The 21,080-nt window shown below is 41.6% G+C and overlaps 1 protein-coding gene across 6 annotated transcripts in view; it reads right to left on the bottom strand.

Moving 5' to 3' along the window:
- DLGAP1 (DLG associated protein 1) overlaps positions 1 to 21,080 on the bottom strand; it is a 405,081-nt gene that overhangs the window by 22,222 nt on the left and 361,779 nt on the right. For all 6 annotated transcript variants that reach the window (XM_033057058.1, XM_033057071.1, XM_033057048.1 and 3 more), the window contains 2 exons: positions 7,079 to 7,452; positions 4,471 to 4,562 (listed from right to left, as the gene is read on the bottom strand). In XM_033057058.1, the coding sequence (XP_032912949.1) occupies positions 4,471 to 4,562; positions 7,079 to 7,452 (466 nt within the window). The remainder of the gene's footprint in view (positions 1 to 4,470; positions 4,563 to 7,078; positions 7,453 to 21,080) is intronic.

Raw genomic sequence — 21,080 nt, 5'->3', positions numbered from 1 at the left:
CTCTCAGCTTCTAAGTCTTTGGCTTTGTTTTGCAAAACATGTTTGCAATGCAACTTAGATAACTTATTTCGTTCCTAAAAGAAAGCCCAAACCCAAAACCCCAGAAAAGATCTGGATTTCAAACCAACTGATGCAGGATCAGTCTCACAGGTGTTTAGGTTAAACTCAGCCTTACTTGACCCACTGGTTGTCCTCCTTCTTGGTGGTGTACTTCTCTGCTAAGGCTGCAGCTGCTGTCAGCAGAACAAAACAAACTGCAGAGGGAGTTAGCAGATATGGGACCATGTTTCTAATGGCAGGAACAATATTCCTGCTCCAACCCCATTCCTTGCAGCACTTCATCTTCGTTCATCATGTTGCTTTAAGCTGTTTGGTTCATTTGTCTTTTTTTACCAACTCTTGGCCTTTGCATTGCAGAACAGAGATGCTGGCTGGAGTGCTCAGCCTCCCTCCAGGGCTCGGTCTGGGGCAGGGAGGCCATTGCCAACCAGCAGGGTGTGATCAGAAATTTGTGGCCAGTTCTGCCAAGGCCAGGCTTGCAGGAGCCCACCAGTTGGCTGGGAGCCACCAGGGCTGTAAGTGCTCCCTCAGGTCACAGGCAGCTGTGGCCAGGGAAGGAGATTGGCTCTGTCAGAGCCAGGGCATGCTTTGCCTTTTGCTCTAGCAGTTCCTCCTCCAAGCATGCATGGGGTAGGAGGGGATGTGGGCAATGAGTCCCACCAGGGTGGGACTGGCCAGAGGAACTGGTGTGGGTTGCAAGGGACATTTAAAGGTCATCTGTCCAACCTCTCTGCAATGAACAGGGACATCTTCAACTACATCAGGTTGCTCTAAAGACTGTAGCTTTGAGAAGTGTGAGTTAGACTGTGAGACTGGCCTGTGGTAGAAGGAAGACACTAAATCCTGAGTAATTTTTGTTGGACAGTAAGTTAACCAAACCCAAAAACCTACAGGAAAAAACAGAAAAATATGAGTTTTTATAGTAACAAAATACAAAGATGTGAGAGGTATTTTTTGAGGTATTTTTTCCTGGAAGAAACAGCAAAGGGTTTTTCTTTGCTTTATGTTTGCTTTATGTTACCATATTGTTATTTCAAATTATTCCACTTTATACCATATCAGGAGTTGTGCTGTGGTAGGATGTACTTTGTGTATCAAGATGTTGTGGTAAGACACACTTTTGTGTATCAAGATATGGGGACATCTTCCTTGGTGCCCCAGAAACCAGAGAAGAGGGAGAAGGACCATCTGTCTATTGCAGTCTCCTATGGGAGTGTTCTTACTCCAGAAAGTACCATTGTTGCAGTATTCTAAAATTCTTGCGATGGCAACTCAGGCACAATTACCAGCTGATGGTACATCTAGAACAATGAGAGAGACAATTTTGAGGTGAGAATGTAATAGGAGGAGATCTTGGGGCAGGCAAGATAAATTGCAAGAGAGACTAAAACTGATTAAGGAGCCATGGGACTGAAAACCCAAACCCCTTGTTCAAGAAGAATGCATGGTAATTGTTTTTGGTAGAATAAATTATTTCTTTTTTTCTGCTTCAGTAGAACTGGTTGACTTCTAACAACTCGATTATCTTCTGTAAGTGAGGAGGGTGGTCCCTTGAGGTCAAGAAGAAGTCACAGGTAGAAAGAAAGGACAAACAGAAACGGGCAGAAATTGAAGTGCCCTGATGGAGCACCCTGATGGATGAGTTTCATCAGGTACACTTTCCAAAACTGCCTTGGAAGGAAAAATGGAAGAACATTTTGGTCAGGGTTTTGTCAGCATCACGGAGAAGGTCGGGTGAGAGATAAAAGATTAGCAGTAGTAAGTTCATGAGGTTGTAAGAAATGTGTACCAATTTCTCTCCAAGAGAAAGACTGGACAGAGTTACTCTATAAATGCTAGAAATCACAGAGATGCAGGTAGGGAATGGGTATGAAAAACACTATTGAGAACCAGCAGCATAAAGATAAGATAAATAGCAGCGATGGATCCAGTTGTAATGTGGTCAGGTAGCAGGGAGCACACTTATCCTTTGAGCAGTACAAGAGGAGGAGGCAGACTCAGGCATTTGTCTTGGCACACAGACATACAGAAAGTGAAGGGCCAATGAAAGGTCTGAGGTGAGATGGAAGATTGAAGAGAGAGAGCTGTCCTGTGAAGATGCTCTGTGTTTGAACTACTTAGATCAAGAAATGGAGGCAAAATGTTTTGCTTACCTGATCCAAACACAGAAGAAGGAATATTTAAAAGGATATGAGGAGGTAAGACTCCCTAGTGTGAGAATGACAATCATATGAGGTGAGGGAAAGGGGAAGGAAAGAGCAGGAAGCCAAGAAGAAGACTGAAAGTTGTAGTAGGCTTTTGGTGCATGTGGCAAAGAGCTTTCTTGTTTTCTAACAGTGTAATTAGTAGTGTAATATTGTAATAGCTTAGACTGCCAAGGAAATGTGATCAATTTACTGTATTTATCCTTCCTGCTATGTCATTCTTCTCATTTGACATTTATTTAGTATTTCTGAAGCGTGGAATATTAAACAAATATGAATTTCTCAAAGATTCAGCTGAAAAGGCCTTTTCTCAGGCTTTGCAGATATTATGGTGCAGGGACAGTGAAGAATGTACTGTATTTACAGTTCTATTCCTGTAACAGATAATCAATACATTGTGCTCTGCTGTGTTATGGGGGAAAAAAAAAAAAGGGTATGAGTGCCCAGCTGTGATGATAAGCCCTTTGTGTCTTGAGTGCACTCATTTTCTAAGGATTAGGGGCTGTCCTTTATCAGCCAGTTCACTTCTGAAAGTCCATGATAGATCGCTGCTTGCCCGTCTGCTCCGAACAGCAGCAACCTCAACTTTATCAGCAAGGAAACCCCCAAACACAGCTGTCAGTAAGTAATGCAGAAATACTGCTTTCTCAGGGCAGACTCTCACAGGCAAATCTTACCTTTTTCTCTGGAGCAATAAAAACTGCAGCAGAAAGAGGACTTTGGAAGTAAGGTATTTACAAACAGCCGTTTCTTTCTTTCTTTGTGGGGAGGGGGGAGGGTTGGGCTTTTGGGGTAGTTATTTCCTTTGTGCCCAGGCTGAAGTGAAATGGTCCTTCAGCATCCATTCTAATGTGCTCATTTATCTAGTGCTGGAAGAGTTGTGGGTAAATGGGGCTAGGATCTAACACATAAAGAAATGTCTGCCAGCAAGAGATGTTTTAGCAGGTTAATGAGGAACTTGGTAACAGCCTAGCAGGGTCATTGCAAAATCGCATTTCTTTTTGCTGAAATCACTTTAGCCTTTTAAAACCACAGGAAAATGCTCTGCTACTTTACAAGGAGATTTGGTTGAATTGAAAATGTTGTAGATAACCTGCTATTTTTGAGTGTTTTTGGCAGATGTAGGTAAAAAATGGTGTGAAAATGGACATCTCCACTGGCTCCTGCAGTCAGCAGGCCAGAGGAGGGGAGAGGGCCTGGATCTTGTCAGCTCAGATTTGCTGCACCCAGGTTTTCTCTGGAGGAATTACAAGGATAACTTCCCTCACTGACAAGTCATACTGCACCAAGGCTTTGCCTATGACACAGGAGGGTACTGAGAGTCATCAAGAAAGTGGCTCCAGCATCCAAAAGTCACACTGTGCCCAAGCCGCCTGAGAAAAGAGAAGCAAGACTTGTGTGGGTGCTGGGAGCAACACTGGGCAGGCCTGCACACTCAGGCAAGGGGAGACCCTGGCTTTTCCTCAGCCACTCAGTTCAGTTTTGGGAAGGAAATAAGATTTGCAGTTGCAGTCAAGCACTCAAAAATTTAACGTTGCCTCCCAAGTGCTACGCACAGTTATGCTGCCTTGCAATGTAACTGCAAATTTGTCATCAGAAAGAGACATAACCTTTAAAGACAGCTGCTCTAGTTTGTTTTTTCTTTTTCTTTTTTTTTTTTTCTTGGAGGATATTTGTTTGCTAACTCAGGACATACTGCAGATTGTAGGGAAAACAGAGTTCTACAGGCTTGCTTTGTAATCTCAACATTTTTTTTTTGCAAGGGAGCAATTGTAAAGCAGAGATGTCTGGGTGAGATACCTGAGTAAAAGCATTCGGTTTGGCTCTGCCACTGCACTGCTACATGTGGCTGAAATAATTCTGCTGAAAAATGAGGTAAACTTTTCCTCATCAGTTCTATGCTGCTGCAGCCATCCCAAGACTAACACTCCAGTTGCAACACTGTTCACTGTTAGGTAGATTTTCTGGGGAAAAAGAGATTATTAAAAGTATATGAGCTCTCAAAATATATCGCACTTCTCTTCCATTTCTCTCACTGATCCTGAAAAATTCTCTCTGAAAACAAGATTCAGCTTTTCAGCTGGGTGATCTAACAATTCATCCAGGAAGCAGGTTTATGAGGTCATGTGTGCAGGAACTAGGGCTCTTAAAAATTAGTTGCAGCATAATTATTTACTTTAGAAAAACAGTATTAACTTTTACTCACCATTTCTCCTCCTCTACTTGAACTCCTATGGACTGGAACTTACTGGTTGCTTTATTGTCACCTGGTATGGTGGATTCTTCAGCACCATCAACCTTAAAAAAACCAAAACATGACAGGTAATAAGAATGTATTTTAGCAGAGATATCACCTGGCTACTTGAAGTTTCTATGCACCTTAACTACTAAGTGTTTGCACATAGAACTTGTACCAGGAGTTCTGTCATTTAGTCAGTTTCTCTGTGATGTTATTTCTGATGTTCTTAGTGAATACTCATTATTTTAATCTATAAAGCATTTCTGGTAAGACAATATTCAGCCTGTAACATGCAGATGGTATTTTATGGAGGCTGGATGCTCAGGTTTGTCAGAGCAATCTCTGAGCAGCTGTAACTCCAGGTATTGTGCCTCACCATTTGTTTGATTTTACCTTCTGTCTGTACGTGCATGCATATGTGAACTCATGGAGGTTCATCAGAAATGCATACTAGGTTTATTTGGCAGAGGAGGAAGAAAACCAAGAAGATACCTGTGGCTAATGCAGCTTGCCCTGCTCTACAGAGATGGGTTGAACTATCATTAAGGTGTATACTTGGTCTGAGTTCAGACTGAGCCTGAATTAGGCTCCCTTTACTCAGTGGGCAGAGACTGACTCTATACTGCCAGTCAGAGGACTGACAGTGTACCTACTGCCTTTGGGGCAGTTTGTAAAAAAAGTAATTTCTGGCATCAACACCTGTCTTAAGGCATTTCTACTCCCACACTACCCCTTCAGCTGTACCAGCACGACTGCTTGTGCAACGATGCTGCAAAATGGATCAGACAGCAGACTAGTGAAGTTTCCTTCATCTGTGAAGTCTGTCTGACTCTCAAAATCTCACTGATATGCACAGCTGTGAGGGTGGCACCATGCACAGGCAGGAATCCTGTAAGGCTGTGTCACTGCTGAAGGTTTTGCTTCATGTCATCCCAGATTCAGGAGGTTTGTACCACATCTTCATTGGACCCTACACAAATCCTGCCTTGGCAGACCCTCACAGACCATCCCCAGATTTCATCATTATTTCACGTGATTATACTGGTCATCTGTAAACTTCATGGTTTAAGAGGGAGATTGTTGAAGGCTAGAAGAGCATTTGGAGCTCTGTTTTCCTCAAATCTCAGGAAACTGAGGTCTCTATACCTTTCAAAAGCAGCATTTGTTACTTGCAACTCTACCTTAAGAAGAGATAGCAGGGAGGTGGTCTGTCAAGAACCATGATTCACATGAACATTGTTCATTTTGGCTTCTCCAAGCATGGAATTATTTCCTTGTACCCATTATTTTACATGATCTTTGCTAAGGAGTCTTGGTTTCCCGTACTGGTGAAATAAGGCATTACAATAATATAATGGCATCTTAGGCAGGGCTGGGAATGGGAATACACAACAGAGGAGGTTTTCCTCTATCCCTGTCCCACATGGATCTTTCTCCTGTGTTTAACACTGAACATCAGCCCTTCTTTCAGAATATACCCCAAACAAACAGCTGTGAATCAGTAAAAGTCTACAACAAAGGCAGTGCCCACAGGCAATAGTTATTATTGCCATTCCAAGAAGAAGAGAGAGAAAAGTCACAACTTCTCCAGCAGTTACCCCTGGGATGGCAAACTTCAGCACAGCACCTCTCATCTATCTCATCAGGCTGATATAGAGATTTTATGGTAAATTCTTAGACTTTGCTAATCAGATAAGCCTGTCCAGGCACATAGTACTGTGCTTACAACCACCTTCTGCAAGAAAAAAAAATTCTGTCTTCTTGTGAAGGCCAATAAGCTGTGGATTGCTATTCTATTTGCTCAAGATTCATCTGTCAAAACTTGTGTTGATTCTCAGATGATTTTAAGTTCAAGTACTTTGTTACAAAAGCTTATCCTACAAGCAAATAGTCGGGAGTTCTATGCACATTATTTTTTTCAGGGGGAGTATTAAGATTAATTAAGAAATCTAGTTAAGTCTAGTTTAAAGTCTAGTTTTATTTACTCTCATCCTTTCTGTAAACAGGAAAAAACTTTGGCAGGGTTAGTTTTCTTGTTTCATTCCACTAGAGGTAACAAAATGTAATTTTCTTTAACAAGGGCAAATCAGAAGGAACTTATCTTCTGCTCTTGAGGCTGAGATAGGAACAATGCTGCCTCATTCAAGTGGCTACCAGTCATTATGAAATGCATGAATAAGCAGCGACAATTAATTCAGTGAGGCTGGATGAAAACATTTTTTTGGTGATAGTGTAATGTAAATCATTGTTTTACACATTCCCTTTCAGTGATTTAATTCATGCCTTTCTGACCCCCACTGTGTTATGATTCATAGATTAGTGCTCATGTGTGTAATTTAACAGAGCTGAATAACAAGCAGCACAGAGACTCAAACAAATCCTTGAATTTGATGTATTTATGATAAATTGGGAAAACATCATTAGTACCATGCAGAATGATTATGCTGATGCAAGTTCTACATAGGTACCTGTCAGGACAAGAAGAAAAATACACAAAACATTGTATAATGAGCAGTAAAACAGATGTAGAAATCCAAAACAATGGCAAGCATATAATCCATGTCATGTACTGCACCTGTATTCCAATAGATAAGCATCTGTTTTTCTTGAAGAGGTCCTTCTTCCTATCTTCTACTGCAACAGTGGCAATGGTTGTGGTGGTGGTGACAGTGGCAGTATTGTTCCCTACGTGTTGGCTTGCAGGGCCGTGGATCTGGGCATTGGCAGCTTCAATAGCAGCTGTCAGTGCCTTCATACTGTCCAGGCTTTCTGTGGAGTTGCTAAGTCCAGACTGACTGATGATATCGCCCCTCTGCCCATGCCCATCCATGTACGCATCCTGGGCAGACTCCGTGCTGCTCTGGGCTGTGATGGAGATAAAGGGTTTGGTGGTAGTTCTCGGTGGGACTGGAGGCGGCGTCTTCTTGTAGGTGGTAATGCAGGATGACACTGGAAAAAACACAGCAGAGTTCTGGTTTTATTGATGCTGCAGGGAAAGTGGATGCACGTGTGATATCAAAGCATCAGGAAGCATGGACAGAGCAGAGGTGAGGAGGAGGCTGTTAGCCAAAGAACCCCCAAAAGTCAATCTACCTGCCATAGTAACTAGTGCCTTGCTTGTCAGTGTCTTCTGTTCCTCCTATGTGAGTGGCAGAATTGCTAGTAGGGCAAATAGGGAAAGAAAGTATCTATTTACCAAGTTCCTCTTTAGTTTTTTTGGATTGTTTTCCACAATATATTTTCTACTGACTGTACCAAGTCCCATGGGAACAAGTCCTTTCACCAAAATGTTTTCTCTGCTTATGGCTCCCAAACAAGATTCACAAGCATGGTAAGTCTCCATCCACTTACCCCAGCTAAACTGTACTTCAAGCAGTTTTATTGCAATTGTTTTTTGTCTCCCTACCTACTATATATGCAGAATTTCAAACCACATTTTTCTGATGAGAGAGAGATTCTCAGATCATCCTTTATCAAAATTTGTTAACACTCACCATACTTGGACTTGTGTATTTTTCTATAAAATATCTCACTTGTTGCACAGACTTCTCAAATACTTTGAAATGCTTTGTAAGTTGTTGAGGATATATTTAAAAGAACATTTTGCCATGCCTAATTTCTCACCATAAATATAACATCAGTTCTGGAAAAAAAAAATCACTTGATTTTACACAGAGAGTTAGTGCAATGAAGTCAATGGCTAAAACCTGTCAGTCAGTGGTAAAGTGTAAGTATAAATGTTTGCAATAAGAAAGCTTCAATAAAAGTTCATAATTTGAAGACCATACTGTCTTTTAAAGTGCTGCTATGTGGAGTTATAAGCTTAGCTTGAGGTTCCCAGGTTAAAACTACTGTTCTGTATACACAGAACTACATGCAGAAAGCACTATATAGTTATTAAAACACCTTCCTTTAAGGGTTACTTGGCAGCTGTGCATTACTGAAGTCCTGGAATGCTTTCAAGGGAGGAAAGAAAGTCCATTAAGAACAAAAACCAAGCATGATATGCTCTATTTTTTAACAAAATAAATGCAGGCATGAACCTGTGCAAAGTTCAGACACAAACTTGTTAACATAAATTCTTATTAACAGTAATCATATGGCAAGAAATGATTCATCAGATCATTTTAATTGGCAGACGTCTATGCCACCCACATAAAAGGTAACTTCACTACAGCTGTTCTGCTCTCTGTTTGCACTGTATCTGCTTGTCGAGCCAGAAGCCATTATGGTATTAATTTGACTAGCTCACATCCATATGCCTCCTATCTCCTCATAGCTGTGGGAATAGTTACAGTGTAAAAAGTGTTTCCAGGGCATGAAATCACACAGGATTTTTTTTAAAGGACTCTAGTATAAGTTTCTGATAACATGTCTGAACTCATGTTAAACGTGTTGAATGCTAATGGAAAAAAAGAATGTTTCAAGTAGTGAGGGTTTTGAAACTATGATTCACTTCTGAAGAATCAAACTGAAACCACGGCATCTCTGAGAGAAGAGATGGCTAAAAATGGACCTGTCACACTTTAACTCTGGGGAAGTGAATAGTTAATAGGGTTAAAGGTGTTTTATAAAGTGCTCATGACAAGGTCAGTACCTGGAACTAACAGAAAGGATGACAGTTTTACAGAGGGGATTATAAATGTTGTGCTGTTTTTCATTGGTTTTGGTGCTGTCAAAAAGCATTTGTTGTGACAGCACATGCAGGTAGATCAGCTGCTGTTGCTGCAGCACAGTCATGTACTCTGGGACTCATGGAGAATTGTGGAGGCTGCTGTTTGAGTCAGGATACCCCAGAAACATTCCAGGTGGTTCATGGTCAGGAGAATGTTCTCTGAGTTGTGGAAATGCAAACTGAAATTCAGAACAGAGGAATTCAAAGCGCACACACACATATCCAGATAACACTTTGGGAAGCTGATGCCAAACATGTCTAATAGAGGTTCATGAGCAACACTACTTTGCAATCCAGCAAAGTATAAATTGCACCATTTAAAATACGCCAGGAAAGGTCACTGGGGAACATCTGGGGACATGCCAGCACCTTCAGTACATCCCAGCATGGCACATAAGTATCATTGTTCTTACATAGCTGAGAGGGAAATGATAATGAAACACACTTGAAAAGGCATCTTAGCTAGGAGAGAGAGCATCAGAACCATACAGCAAGCCTTAGAAAGACGGGTCCCCACATCTCTGGGCATTTCTGTAAGAAAGTCAATAGCAACTTTCTATTGACAGCTACCATGCTCTCTGGACACAACAGTACAAATACAGAATTGCCTGATTAAGTTGTCTTTTATTCTGTCGGTAAATGTACTCAATGAGGAGGATAATCCACACTGCATTGAAAGATGTTTGCACTCAGCTAATTAAATCTGAAGTTATTCTTAAGAGGGGGAGAGAATTGACAAGTCATACGGTGAAATTGTAAAGAGAAATAGCAAAACGTTCTTTCAGCAAGTCAAAACAAATCCTCGGTTTCCTGGAGTCACGCAGCACATACTGTACAGCTCCAGAGAAGCAGAGTGTGCAAGTCATAAAAGAACCCCAGGCACTTCATTACTGGAAATGATGTAAGCTCCTGCCACTCCTCTGCAGAAACGACACCAAAACAATGCTGGGGCCGCTGTCAGAGGCTGCTGCTCCCAATGCCGGAGCTGGCCGAGCCCTCTGAGCTGCTCAGGCACAACAAGGAAAGGCTTTTGGTCCCACAGCTCTCCTTTGTGTGCACTCAAGCACTTGGCAACCTGTGCCTGGGCAACCTGAAGGATCTGCGACTCTTCAAGTGGCCACAGTGTTTTGAGTGTTAAGCTGCTCGAAAAACGAAACGAGTGCTTCCCAAGAAAATTGCCAAAATGCTGGCGCTCTCCTTGTCCAGCCAGGAGAGCCTGAGCATCCAGTCAGTGCACAGAGAGCATGTCCATGTGGAGTTTTGGCTCTCCAGGCAAAGGAGGAAACTCGTCTCTCCAGCTCTCCTGTGGCAGGAGGACTTGGAGGACACTACAGGATCACAGGACTCGTGAAAAATTTGGAGAAATCCTCACTTCACACGCAGGGAGCTTTCGAACTGTGAAAGCTAGTTTAATTCACATAAGGAAGTGAATTTAAAGGGCTGTATAAATTCCCTGATAAATATGTTCTTGGACATAGATCAAGGAGTGAAGTTCTGTAGGGAAACTGATCTGACTGGAGAGTCAAGTCAAAGTAGTTAGACTCATGAATCATTAAAATTGTTTAGATACAGAGTTAATCAGAAATCACTTGTTCTGAATAGTAGAACTCTCAGTTTGACACAACCCTTAGTTTGACAAACTGTGGAAACCCTCAATTTCCACAGTTTTTTCCAGAGAGCACATGCTGCTGAAGCAGGTATGCATTCCTCTCCTAGGGCATATGCAAGGTCTAATCCAGAAACTAGTTAAGTCATGCACAGGAATCCTCAGACAACCAAAGCACTTTGAATCAGGCTCACTGTTTCCAGTACATCAGCCCTCCAAGTTATACTCTCCTTTTCCTTTTGATCTTTACCTTATTTCTGTGAACTGCCATTAGGTTACAGTTTAATCCCAAATACCTAGTTGAAAAAAAAAAAAAAACACTTTCTCCAGATTAGGGGAAAAAAAAAGGGGAAAAAAAATCCACGGGTTTTGTCTTCCTAGCCAGTATTTCCAAACAACTAGCTCATAGGACAGGAATTTGGAAAAGGGAGTGTCAACCACCCAGTTCAGAAGGAAGTCTAATGATAAAAAAAATAATCCCAGATTGCATAATAATAAAGGCTTGAATTTGAATGTTTCATTGTAAGAGTGCTTCAGTTGTTTAAACATGCTCACTAGGGGAGATGAGCCCTCAGGAGCAAACATCAACATGCAAACACAAATTTTTAACTGAGTGAATGGGTGCTCAGGAGAACCCCAAGGCAGATTAATATTTTGAAGGGATCAAATTCATGCAGTACTTTGAACAGATCAAGTTATGAGACACATCAGAAATATCTTTCTAACTTGGCAGTCTTATATAAACCTGATTAACAAGAATAAAAGAAAGTGCAAATTTAAAATTAAGAAACATAATAGTGTTTCTTCTGAGAAAAAAGCATGAACTCCACAGTTTGAAAGGAGCAACAAGAGACACAACCTTCTCAGCACAGGAAAGATATGGACCTGTTGGAGGGGGTCCAGAGGAGGGCCATGAAGATGATCAGTTGGTTGAAGCACCTCTCCTGTGAAGACAGACTCAGAGAGCTGGAGAGGTTTAGCCTGGAGGAGGCTCCATGAAGACCTCACTGTGGCCCTCAAATATCTTAGGAAGGAGGAAGAGGAATTTTTTATATGAGCAGATAGTGACAGGATAAGGGCAGTGGTTTTAAACTGAAAGAGGGCAGTGTTAAATTAGATGCTAAGCAGAAATTTACTCAAAGGGTGGTGAGGCACTGGAGGTTGCCTAGAGAATTTATGGATGTGTCACCCCTGGAAATGCCCAAGGCCAGGTTGGATGGGACCCTGAGATACCTGGTTTAGTGGATGGTGTCCCTGCCCATGGCACGGGGATTGGAATGAGATGATCTTTAAGATTGCTTTCAACCCAAACCATTCTATGAGTCAATGATTCTAACTTGTACATAGCTAAGTATGAGGATAAAAAGCAGGAGTTGTTCCATGCTGCACAGACAAACCTCAGTATTCTGATTTACTGTCTGTTAAATGGGTGTGCTAACAGTGATGCCCTTGCATCTACCACAACTGCCACACAAACCATAGATATAGGCAGATCTCAGCAGACCTAAGCTTCACTACTGCAGCCTCAGTGCTTGATTTGGCTTGTTAGACTCAAACCATACACTTATTTCCTTTTTTTTTTTTTTTTTGAGATTTGGGGGAATGCTTGAAAATAGCATTTCAGATCCTGTATTGTTATTTTTATATGCAAAAAATTGGTATGAAAACAGAGCATGCATTATCTTAAGGAAAAAACTAAACAGATGGTTTCTGAGGATGTAGAGATTTACTACTACAAAACTGAAACAAAGGTTTTTATAAGAAGTTTTAAACTGCCCAAGGGAATAATATCACAGTGAGTTATGGATGTCATTATCTCAAATGAGAACTACTGAAATCTAGATACCACACCATCAGGAATTGTGCCAAGGCCATGCTTTTTCCAGACCTCCCTCATCACCAAGCTGATACCTTATTTGATGAAAGCTTAAGCTTCACTGGCTTAGGAAACAGGCAAAACATATAACTACAATCCTGCAGAAATTTATACAAAGTATTTAAACTATTTTTGTGGCGCACAATAGCACCACAGATTTAATATCTCATGTATTCAGAGGTTTAAAGCCATTGCTGGTGACCTTTTCATAAGTCTGGACATTTTTGTTTGCAAGTAGGGTACCTCCAGCTTCCCAGCTGGATACAGTGAAGGATCCCTGAAGGTGAGACTAAATATGGCTCATCCTGCATCTCAAATGAATTGAGTTGGAAAATCTGTATGTGCATACCCAGTGGATGACAGGTGAATACTTCTCCAGCATATTTTTTCTCCTTTTAATTTCTTCTGCTGGAAGCTGCTGATGCCAGTCAGAAGCTTAATTGCTATCCCAGGGAAGCTGAATTATTGTGCAGAGAACAGGTGAGATAGCCAAAGGTGTCTGCTAAATGCAGTTTATCACTAGGATATTATCACAAATTATGGATGCTCAGACAAAATCCAGGACATGTAGGCTTCCCAGGAGACCCAGTTTACTCCTTGTACTACACTTCTCTCTCTATAAAAATGACCAGTACATTAACAGCACACAACTTAAGCAATTCAGCTCTTGTGGCCCAAAAGTCAGGAGTCTATAAACAACTGAATCTCTGGAAAAATAAATTTCACATTAACTGATAGTTATTTCCCAGAGTGGATCACTGATGACTTATAATATTTAACTCCCAAAACTCGTGAACTTTACTGGTGTCAAGCAATTAGCACTTGCCTCTATTTATAGCTACATGCACACAGGTATCATATATACCTGCTGAAATTGTCAGGCTCAGAGAAATCAGAAGAGAAACAGTTTTGGCCTTGCCCCTAAACCTTTGGCTAAAAACAAAGCATCTGGAAAAACACCACCAAGAACTTCAAGGATAAGAATGTGAGTCTGTTCAGGACAGAGTTTCTTCTATAGTTTTGAAGATTCAAATGCTTTAATACAGTCATGGTAGAAGGTCTCTGATAACAGAATATCAACCTCTACAAACAATGAAACATGATGAAAGAAAAGAAAAAAGAAAAACAGTACAGTAGAGTGGTCTTTTGTAGTCAATATGTGAATTATTTACCATTTTTTCACACGTACAGCACTTCTTTCTGAGAAAATTGGGGAAACACTGCTTGATCTGTTGCTTAAACTAAATCTAGCAAACTATTCAAATGCTTTCTGCACTCTACCAAAACTTTATTTCCCCCCATATTGGAGCAGTAATGGAAAACATGAAACCTTATAATTTTGGATAAAAATAGGGTGCTTAAAAGTATTTTATATTTCAGAACTTGTGTGTCATAAAATCATTATGGTAAGAAATTAATAAGTTTTCTGAATATCAGTACTTTGTAAAAGGCATTTATGGAAAAGAAAGAAAACCTTGTAAAATATGGTAGTTTACCCCACTTAGATCAAGAATGTGTAACAGTAAATAAATGTAATAATATTCAGCTTAATGAAATCAGATTATTTTCCTATATACTTTCCAGGGAGCAACTTCACTGACACTTTGATATAACACTTTGTTATGTGCTACTGCAGCACTCTTGAGTTCCAGAATTTGCATACATTCCCCTTGGCAATAATGTTAATAAAACAAAATGGGCAATTTTTTTTTAGATGTGGAGTTGTGCTAACCAAATACAGACACATCTATGTAAACAGATCTTTAAGTAAAAACACAGTACAAGAACCAAACCCAAGATTTTCAGAAGCACAGGGGGTTGAACTATCTGCAAGTATCTAGTCACTGTAGAAGATGTATTTAGAAGTTTTCAAATCTAAGCATGGTCTTCACTTATTTTTTTTGCCTACCGAGTAATGGTTGAATGCAAAGACTTTGTCTACTAGTGCACATTGCAAGTTCCTGGTGCTAATAACTCAAAAAACCTGCCTCTTTACATTTATAAATTGGATTTGGATTCTTGAAACCTCACCCAAACTGTAAATTGTAAACCTAATTTCCAGACTGTATCAGTAGCTATTTCAATGTGCCAGAAGTCAGTGTGCCGTAGCAGAGTCCACATGTCCCTCTGTGTTTGGCATGTCACTGTAGGTGCTATTTCTTGAAACTACCATGTAATAGTAGTAACTACTGGTGCTGGCCATATTAATACACTCTTATATAAATGCTGTCCCTTCAGTTACAGGGGGAATAGTCAGGATCTGAGCATCCAGGAGGTTTAAACCCTATCAAACCTGGAGATACATCAAGGCAGATGTTTGGTCAGAACCAAACCCACACATAAGTAACAATATCCTGATCTTTGCTGAAGCAGTTTGTTCAGATCTTTCTTCACAGTTTGTTAAGAAGAAATGCATTTTGGCCTTCCTGAGCCTGTGCTGACAATGTCTCATTCTTTCATGGTGGCAGACTGATGATAAAGCAAGTTTAGAAGCCAGTCATTTTAGGAGGAGCTTGTCACAAATTTGATTGAGGAATTGCAAGTTGAAATGGTATAGTTTTTTCTACAGGAGATCAGACTAAAGAATGATTAAGATCCTCCCCTTCTGAATCTCTGAATCCCAGAAACCAACCTGTTTCCCAGAACCTAGAGGAGACTTAAGCAATCTCTGAGTAATTAAGGCAAAGATTTTCTTTTAAGCTCTTCACTGCAGCTTTCAAAAGTAACACTTGACATTCCAAAGTGTGATTTCTATACAAGAAAAAATGTAAAAGTTGTTCCCTCTTCCTCAGTCTGGAAATACACCTTCTTCATTTGCTGCTGATGTTAGCAAGAAAACAAGTTTCTACTGGTTTTTACTCCCAGTGGTTTTCTGAATACTTAATAAACTTAAGATAGAGTAAGCAGAATTCTGTGTTATTGCACACATTGGTATCAAGCTGGTCTCACAGAATTTGATTAGTGATGCATCTAAATTGGCTTAGAAATTAATTAGTTTAAATTGCTGCAAACCCACCCCTGATGTGGACATATTTAGAAGTGAATATAACTGTTAATGTCTTTTTTAAAACTTAAATGACAATGAAGGAAATAAAAGTGATTCTTTCAAATAATTTATTGCAATTAAGTGCATCGGTTTGACGATTTTAAAGTGATTTCCTTTTATTCCATGGTGTGCAAACAAGCTGTACATTGTTATCAGATATATCCATCTGAATCCAGTAAAAACTGTGTAAGTATCATTTAACCCAGTAAGAATTTGTGAAATTTAATTTTCTTGGTCATAATCAGTTTTCAGGGTTGCTGTATTTGAGTTCAGTTGTGTCTGCATGGTTTGCTTACTTTTATATCTGGGATTTTTTAAAAACTACACTAAACCAGAGAACACAATGAACATGCATTGTTTCAATGTATTGTTACTAATGAAATTTTCAAAACAGTCCCACAATGGGGAAGTTCTCCACTATGAGACAGCTGTGTAAATATAAATATAAATATAAATATAAATATAAATATAAATATAAATACAAATATAAATATAAATATATAAAATATAAAATATACATACAACCACATATTCATCCACTCATTAGGGGACTGGTATACACAGCAAATACAGAAATGTAGGTACACCAGTTTTGCATGCTATTCAACCCTAAGGCTGTTCAGAGAATTTGAAGAAATCAAGGAAGTAATTCCTCTGACATAGTCTATTCAAGGTGGGATTTACTATTTTTGGTATAATAACTGCCTACTTTATTAATCAAACTACTTTATGATGCTTCTGAGTATAGGTTGAAAGCAGAAAGCACTTTGTCACCTGATTCAGCAATTAACTCAAATCTCTTCAAACTCTTAAAAACAAAGTATATGTTTAAGTTTTTTTTTTTTTTTCCAGTACTTGGTGCCACCAAGGCATTACTTCTTTGACATTGTCTCAAAAGTCAACATTTGAGTTTTGAGAATCTTGTTTTATGCTACTTAATATTTAAGATTTTATTAAATAGTTTGTCTAAGAGTTAAAAATTATTCAAATGACAGTGATGGTGAAGGGCTGCTATATTTTAATCAGATAGATGTTGGGAAGAAATTCTACAAGTGCCAAAGATAAGAAAATAAAAGCCAATGTCGACTAAAAGAAGAATGTGATTGATAAAAACAACAGGAACAACTTTTTAGCTACTGTGAAGTGCCATGAAGCACCACAAGAATTGATTTAAACCACTTACAGTGAATTTCAGTGTAACACTACAGGGTTGAAAACCCTATGCAGGTATAACAGCACACTGTGGTATTCTCATAGATAAAATCCTTATAAACATAACTGTAGAAAACCAGTTTCAGGAAGAAAAATATCATGTGCCTATTGAGCAAGAACATCTGTTCAGACAGGGAAGTACTGACTTGTTTTTAAGCAGCCAGTACTGCATTTTTCAGCACACTTATCACTTTTGGAGTATTCCTATCCAAGCAGGAATGTCTAAAACAAGCAAATTATGCTCGTGCATTTCCTAAAAAATCCAAACCAAAAGCGAGATCTGCTTGCTGCAGGAAGAAGGAAGGAGAAGGAAAATTACAGCTAAATCTGAGCTCCAGGCTGAACATTGACTTGTCTCCCACGAGAGAGAATTATGCCCCAGCTCAAAAGTTCTGCCTCTGCTGATAAGGTTATCAGATGACCTACAAAAAGTCACCTGTCAGGGCAGATCCTCTAGCAATGTGGGGGAAAATCCAATCCCATCTCAAATGAGGAGGAAATGTAGACAAAGTGTTTACACAAGAAATTGTACTCATCTTTGGCCTAATTTCAGGTAAAATAGCAAAAGAGAGACTTGAGAATGTCTGCACTTTTCTTGAATTAACTTGAAAAAAAGTGGAATTTTTTGGTGAACAATGCATATGAAAAATATGTTTGAAATGCATGTTTGGTGTTGAGAGGAATTAAAATCTACACCAAACCCTGATTTCTATTCTTTCATTTTACATTCAAATTAACAAGTTACATCCTTGCTCAGTGACAGGTCTGAGGTCACCATGAGTGACCTCATCCTTTCAGCTATTTGCTTGTTTTTATGACAAGGGTCCTCCTTAATAATGCAACAAGTCAGCTGAAAATATTCTTAGTGTGAAAAATTCCTAATGATCATCCCAAGTGCCCTGAGCACAAAAAATACTGACATCTCATTTACAGTCATTATAGTGTGCAGATAAGAGCATTTCAATAAATCTGAGCACAAAAATCACTTATTGCTGGGAGTCCTGAATTAGCACCCAGAAGACATTTAGATACAGAAAGATTGTAGCCCTGACATGCATGAAAGAGGAAAGACCACTCTGGTGTGACTTTTAAGCAAGGTTTGAGTGAAAGACATTGCAATTTCTTTCCACATATTTCTCAATTTATTAAAAAAAAAGCCTGTAATACAGATTCACAGTTTGAAGGAGATGTCAGACACAGACCCCTGTATCTTCCTTGGAGACACTAACTGCATACCTGACAGTCTAACAGCATTTTTTCCTTATTTTTTGTTAATTTCTTTTTCATTAAAAAAATAAATCAGCCCAGTAGAGGTGGAAAGTTTAAAACTTGGCATCATGATCCTGAAACCCTAAATTTGTGCCATATCACTCCAGTGGCAAAAATAATGGGTTTATTTTACATAATTTCCAGAAGGACAAGAAGCACTGTCACAGTATAGAACCATGAGAATAAACTCCTCTTTCTCCAAACCACTCATTTTATTTTCCACTTACAGTTTACTTCAGTGAGAGATTTTGAAATTAGTGCTCATCATTAGCACCTCCCTTTTCTCTAAGCCCTAGACAGCAGAATAATTTTAGCATTTCTCACCTTTAGTTAAAAGTAAAAATAATGAATAATGAGTTTTGTAGTGACTTGGCTAAAAGATAAACCCAGACATTCTGGGTTGGATAAGTCAAAAGTCACCTATTTGAGACACAAGAAGAGAAAGCAAACAAGCCCAAACAAATTTTGATGCTTCAAATTATTTAGAACCTTTTGAATCTTTAGACTACATAAATGCTTTCTGTAGATCACAAGGCCAATAGAAAAACTTTGGCCATGCCAACAAAATGAATCCTACAAATCTATAGAAATTCACATGCACATAGCTAACACTCCAGACTTTTCAGTGCATGAAATTCAGGAAAGATCAAACCTATAACCAAGGTTCCAATTTTTGAGTTTTCTCCCTACAGTTTCCTGTCCTAACCTGAAACTTCATCTTCTTCTTCATCCTTCAAATAAGACCCTTTTATCACACCCCCATATTACCCATGTAGACTTGGTGTTTATTTTGGATTGGAAATCCATTTCTGAGACTTTACTGGGTAAACCCAAATCTCTGACTGAGGATGCTACCATAGGCTTAGGGGATGTGAAAGAAAGAGGAAGAAATCAAGTCTGAATCCTCTTGTACAAATTGGCAAGTTAAAAATAAATAAATAAACACAATAATACAAATAGCTGTGAATGTTGCTCAAAACCAAGGATGCTAAGCAGAGCAACTCTCAGCCTGGTTCATCTCAGGCTGTTTTGTTCTTCTCTGCTTTGAGTGAAAACCTTTCTATGACCTCAACGTCTGTTTGCATGGATGTTTGAAGAATGTCTGTCTTCACACCAGCACCTTTATCTGCCTGGTTAACATGTGGTTATTCATTATTTGTTATTCTCATCAAATTGCAGAGTCTGAGCAGCATCACTGTCAAATGCCAATCACTGAGCACGAAAAGCAAATAATTAAAATGGACAGATGATGAATAATCCACAGGCCAGGGTCTGCTTTTCCTAAACTGCCTGTTAACAAATGAAAATCAAATACAGTAGTTTCACGAATACAAGCCGCACGGATTATAAGCCGCACCCCCGGTGCCTCGACAATGTTGCTGTCTTTGTCAATAGATAAGCCGCACCCCGAATATTAGCCGCACTTTCGTTCGTCGCGAGAATCCGTGCGCAGCTTTCACAAATTGGCCAATTAGTAACAGGATCGCGGCATAGCGGGCTTTACTGGCTCGGGGCGGGGCCAGGAAGGCTCAGCCCGCTCATGGTTGCCGACGGGGCCGGGTGGCCCAGCTCAGCGCCACGGCTCGGCGGGGCTGGCCGGCTGGTGCTGCCGCCGCCGCCGGGCTCGCTGGCCCCCCTCTCCCGTCAGCACCGCCCCGCTGCCGCGTTCGCTCGCCCGGCTGGCAGGGCTGCCGCTGCCGGGCTCGCCGCCCGCCCCGCTGCCGCTTTCGCTCGCCCTGCGCCGCGCCTCGCGAGCGCCGCGCCTCGCGAGCGCCGCGCCCGCCCCGCGGCGCCGGCGCTTCGCTCGCGGCGGCGGCGCTTCCGCGAGCGGCCGCGGCGCTTCGCTCGCGGCGGCGGCGCTTCGCGAGCGGCGGCGGCGCTTCCGCGAGCGGCGGCGCTTCGCTCGCGGCGGCGGCGCTTCCGCGAGCGGCCGCGGCGCTTCGCTCGCGGCGGCGGCGCTTCCGCGAGCGGCGGCGGCGCTTCGCTCGCGGCGGCGGCGCTTCCGCGAGCGGCCGCGGCGCTTCGCTCGCGGCGGCGGCGCTTCGCGAGCGGCGGCGGCGCTTCCGCGAGCGGCGGCGGCGCTTCGCTCGCGGCGGCGGCGCTTCGCTCGCGGCGGCGGCGCTTCCGCGAGCGGCGGCGGCGCTTTCGCGAGCGCCGCTTTCGCTCGCCCCGCCGGCAGGGCTGCCGCCGCCGCCACCAGGCTCGCCGGCCGCCCCCTCCCGTCTGCACCGCCGCCGCGTTTCCTCGCCCTGGCCGGCACTGCAGGCCCCCGCACCGCCGGGCTCCCCCACGCTGCTGGCCCCGATTATGCTGGGCTTCCCCCGCTGCCAGGCAGCCCCACCCGCCGGCCTTCCTGCTTCTGCCATGCTCCCCTGCACTGCTAGCCCCAGTTCTCCCGGGCTCCCCCGCCCTGCTGGCTCAGGCTCTGCCGCCCGCCCCCCACACTGCTGGCCCCGCCTCTGCCAGGCTTTCCCACCTCTGCCGGGGCCGGCCGGGCTCCAGCTTGGCTTGGGGCTGCCGCGGGCTCTCACTTCCGTGTTGGCAGCTTTTAGAATTTTGTTAATGTATTAGCCGCCCCGGAATATTAGCCGCACTTCCGGGTTTCCACCAAAATTTTGGTCAAATTGGTGCGGCTTGTATTCGTGAAATTACTGTACATGTGTAATAATGATGACTGTTCACAAACAACTTGCGAAGTGCAAAAAAAAAATTAAAATTCAAGATTAAAATCAGTTCCAGTGAGTAAATCAGTCAGCTCTTGTTACTAACAATATTAATATAATTTACTTTTTATCACAGGAGATGTAAGAGGATACACAGAGTGTGCCTAGCTCTAGGTCACAGCAGCATCATCCAGGGCTGCACTGCACCCAGCTGAGAGGATGGGCTGAGG

Source organism: Catharus ustulatus, chromosome 1 (genome assembly GCF_009819885.2).
Source record: "Catharus ustulatus isolate bCatUst1 chromosome 1, bCatUst1.pri.v2, whole genome shotgun sequence".
Taxonomy (NCBI): Eukaryota; Metazoa; Chordata; class Aves; order Passeriformes; family Turdidae; genus Catharus; species Catharus ustulatus.
Note: the sequence above shows the minus strand (reverse complement) of the source record. Positions and strands in the feature narration are given on the sequence as shown.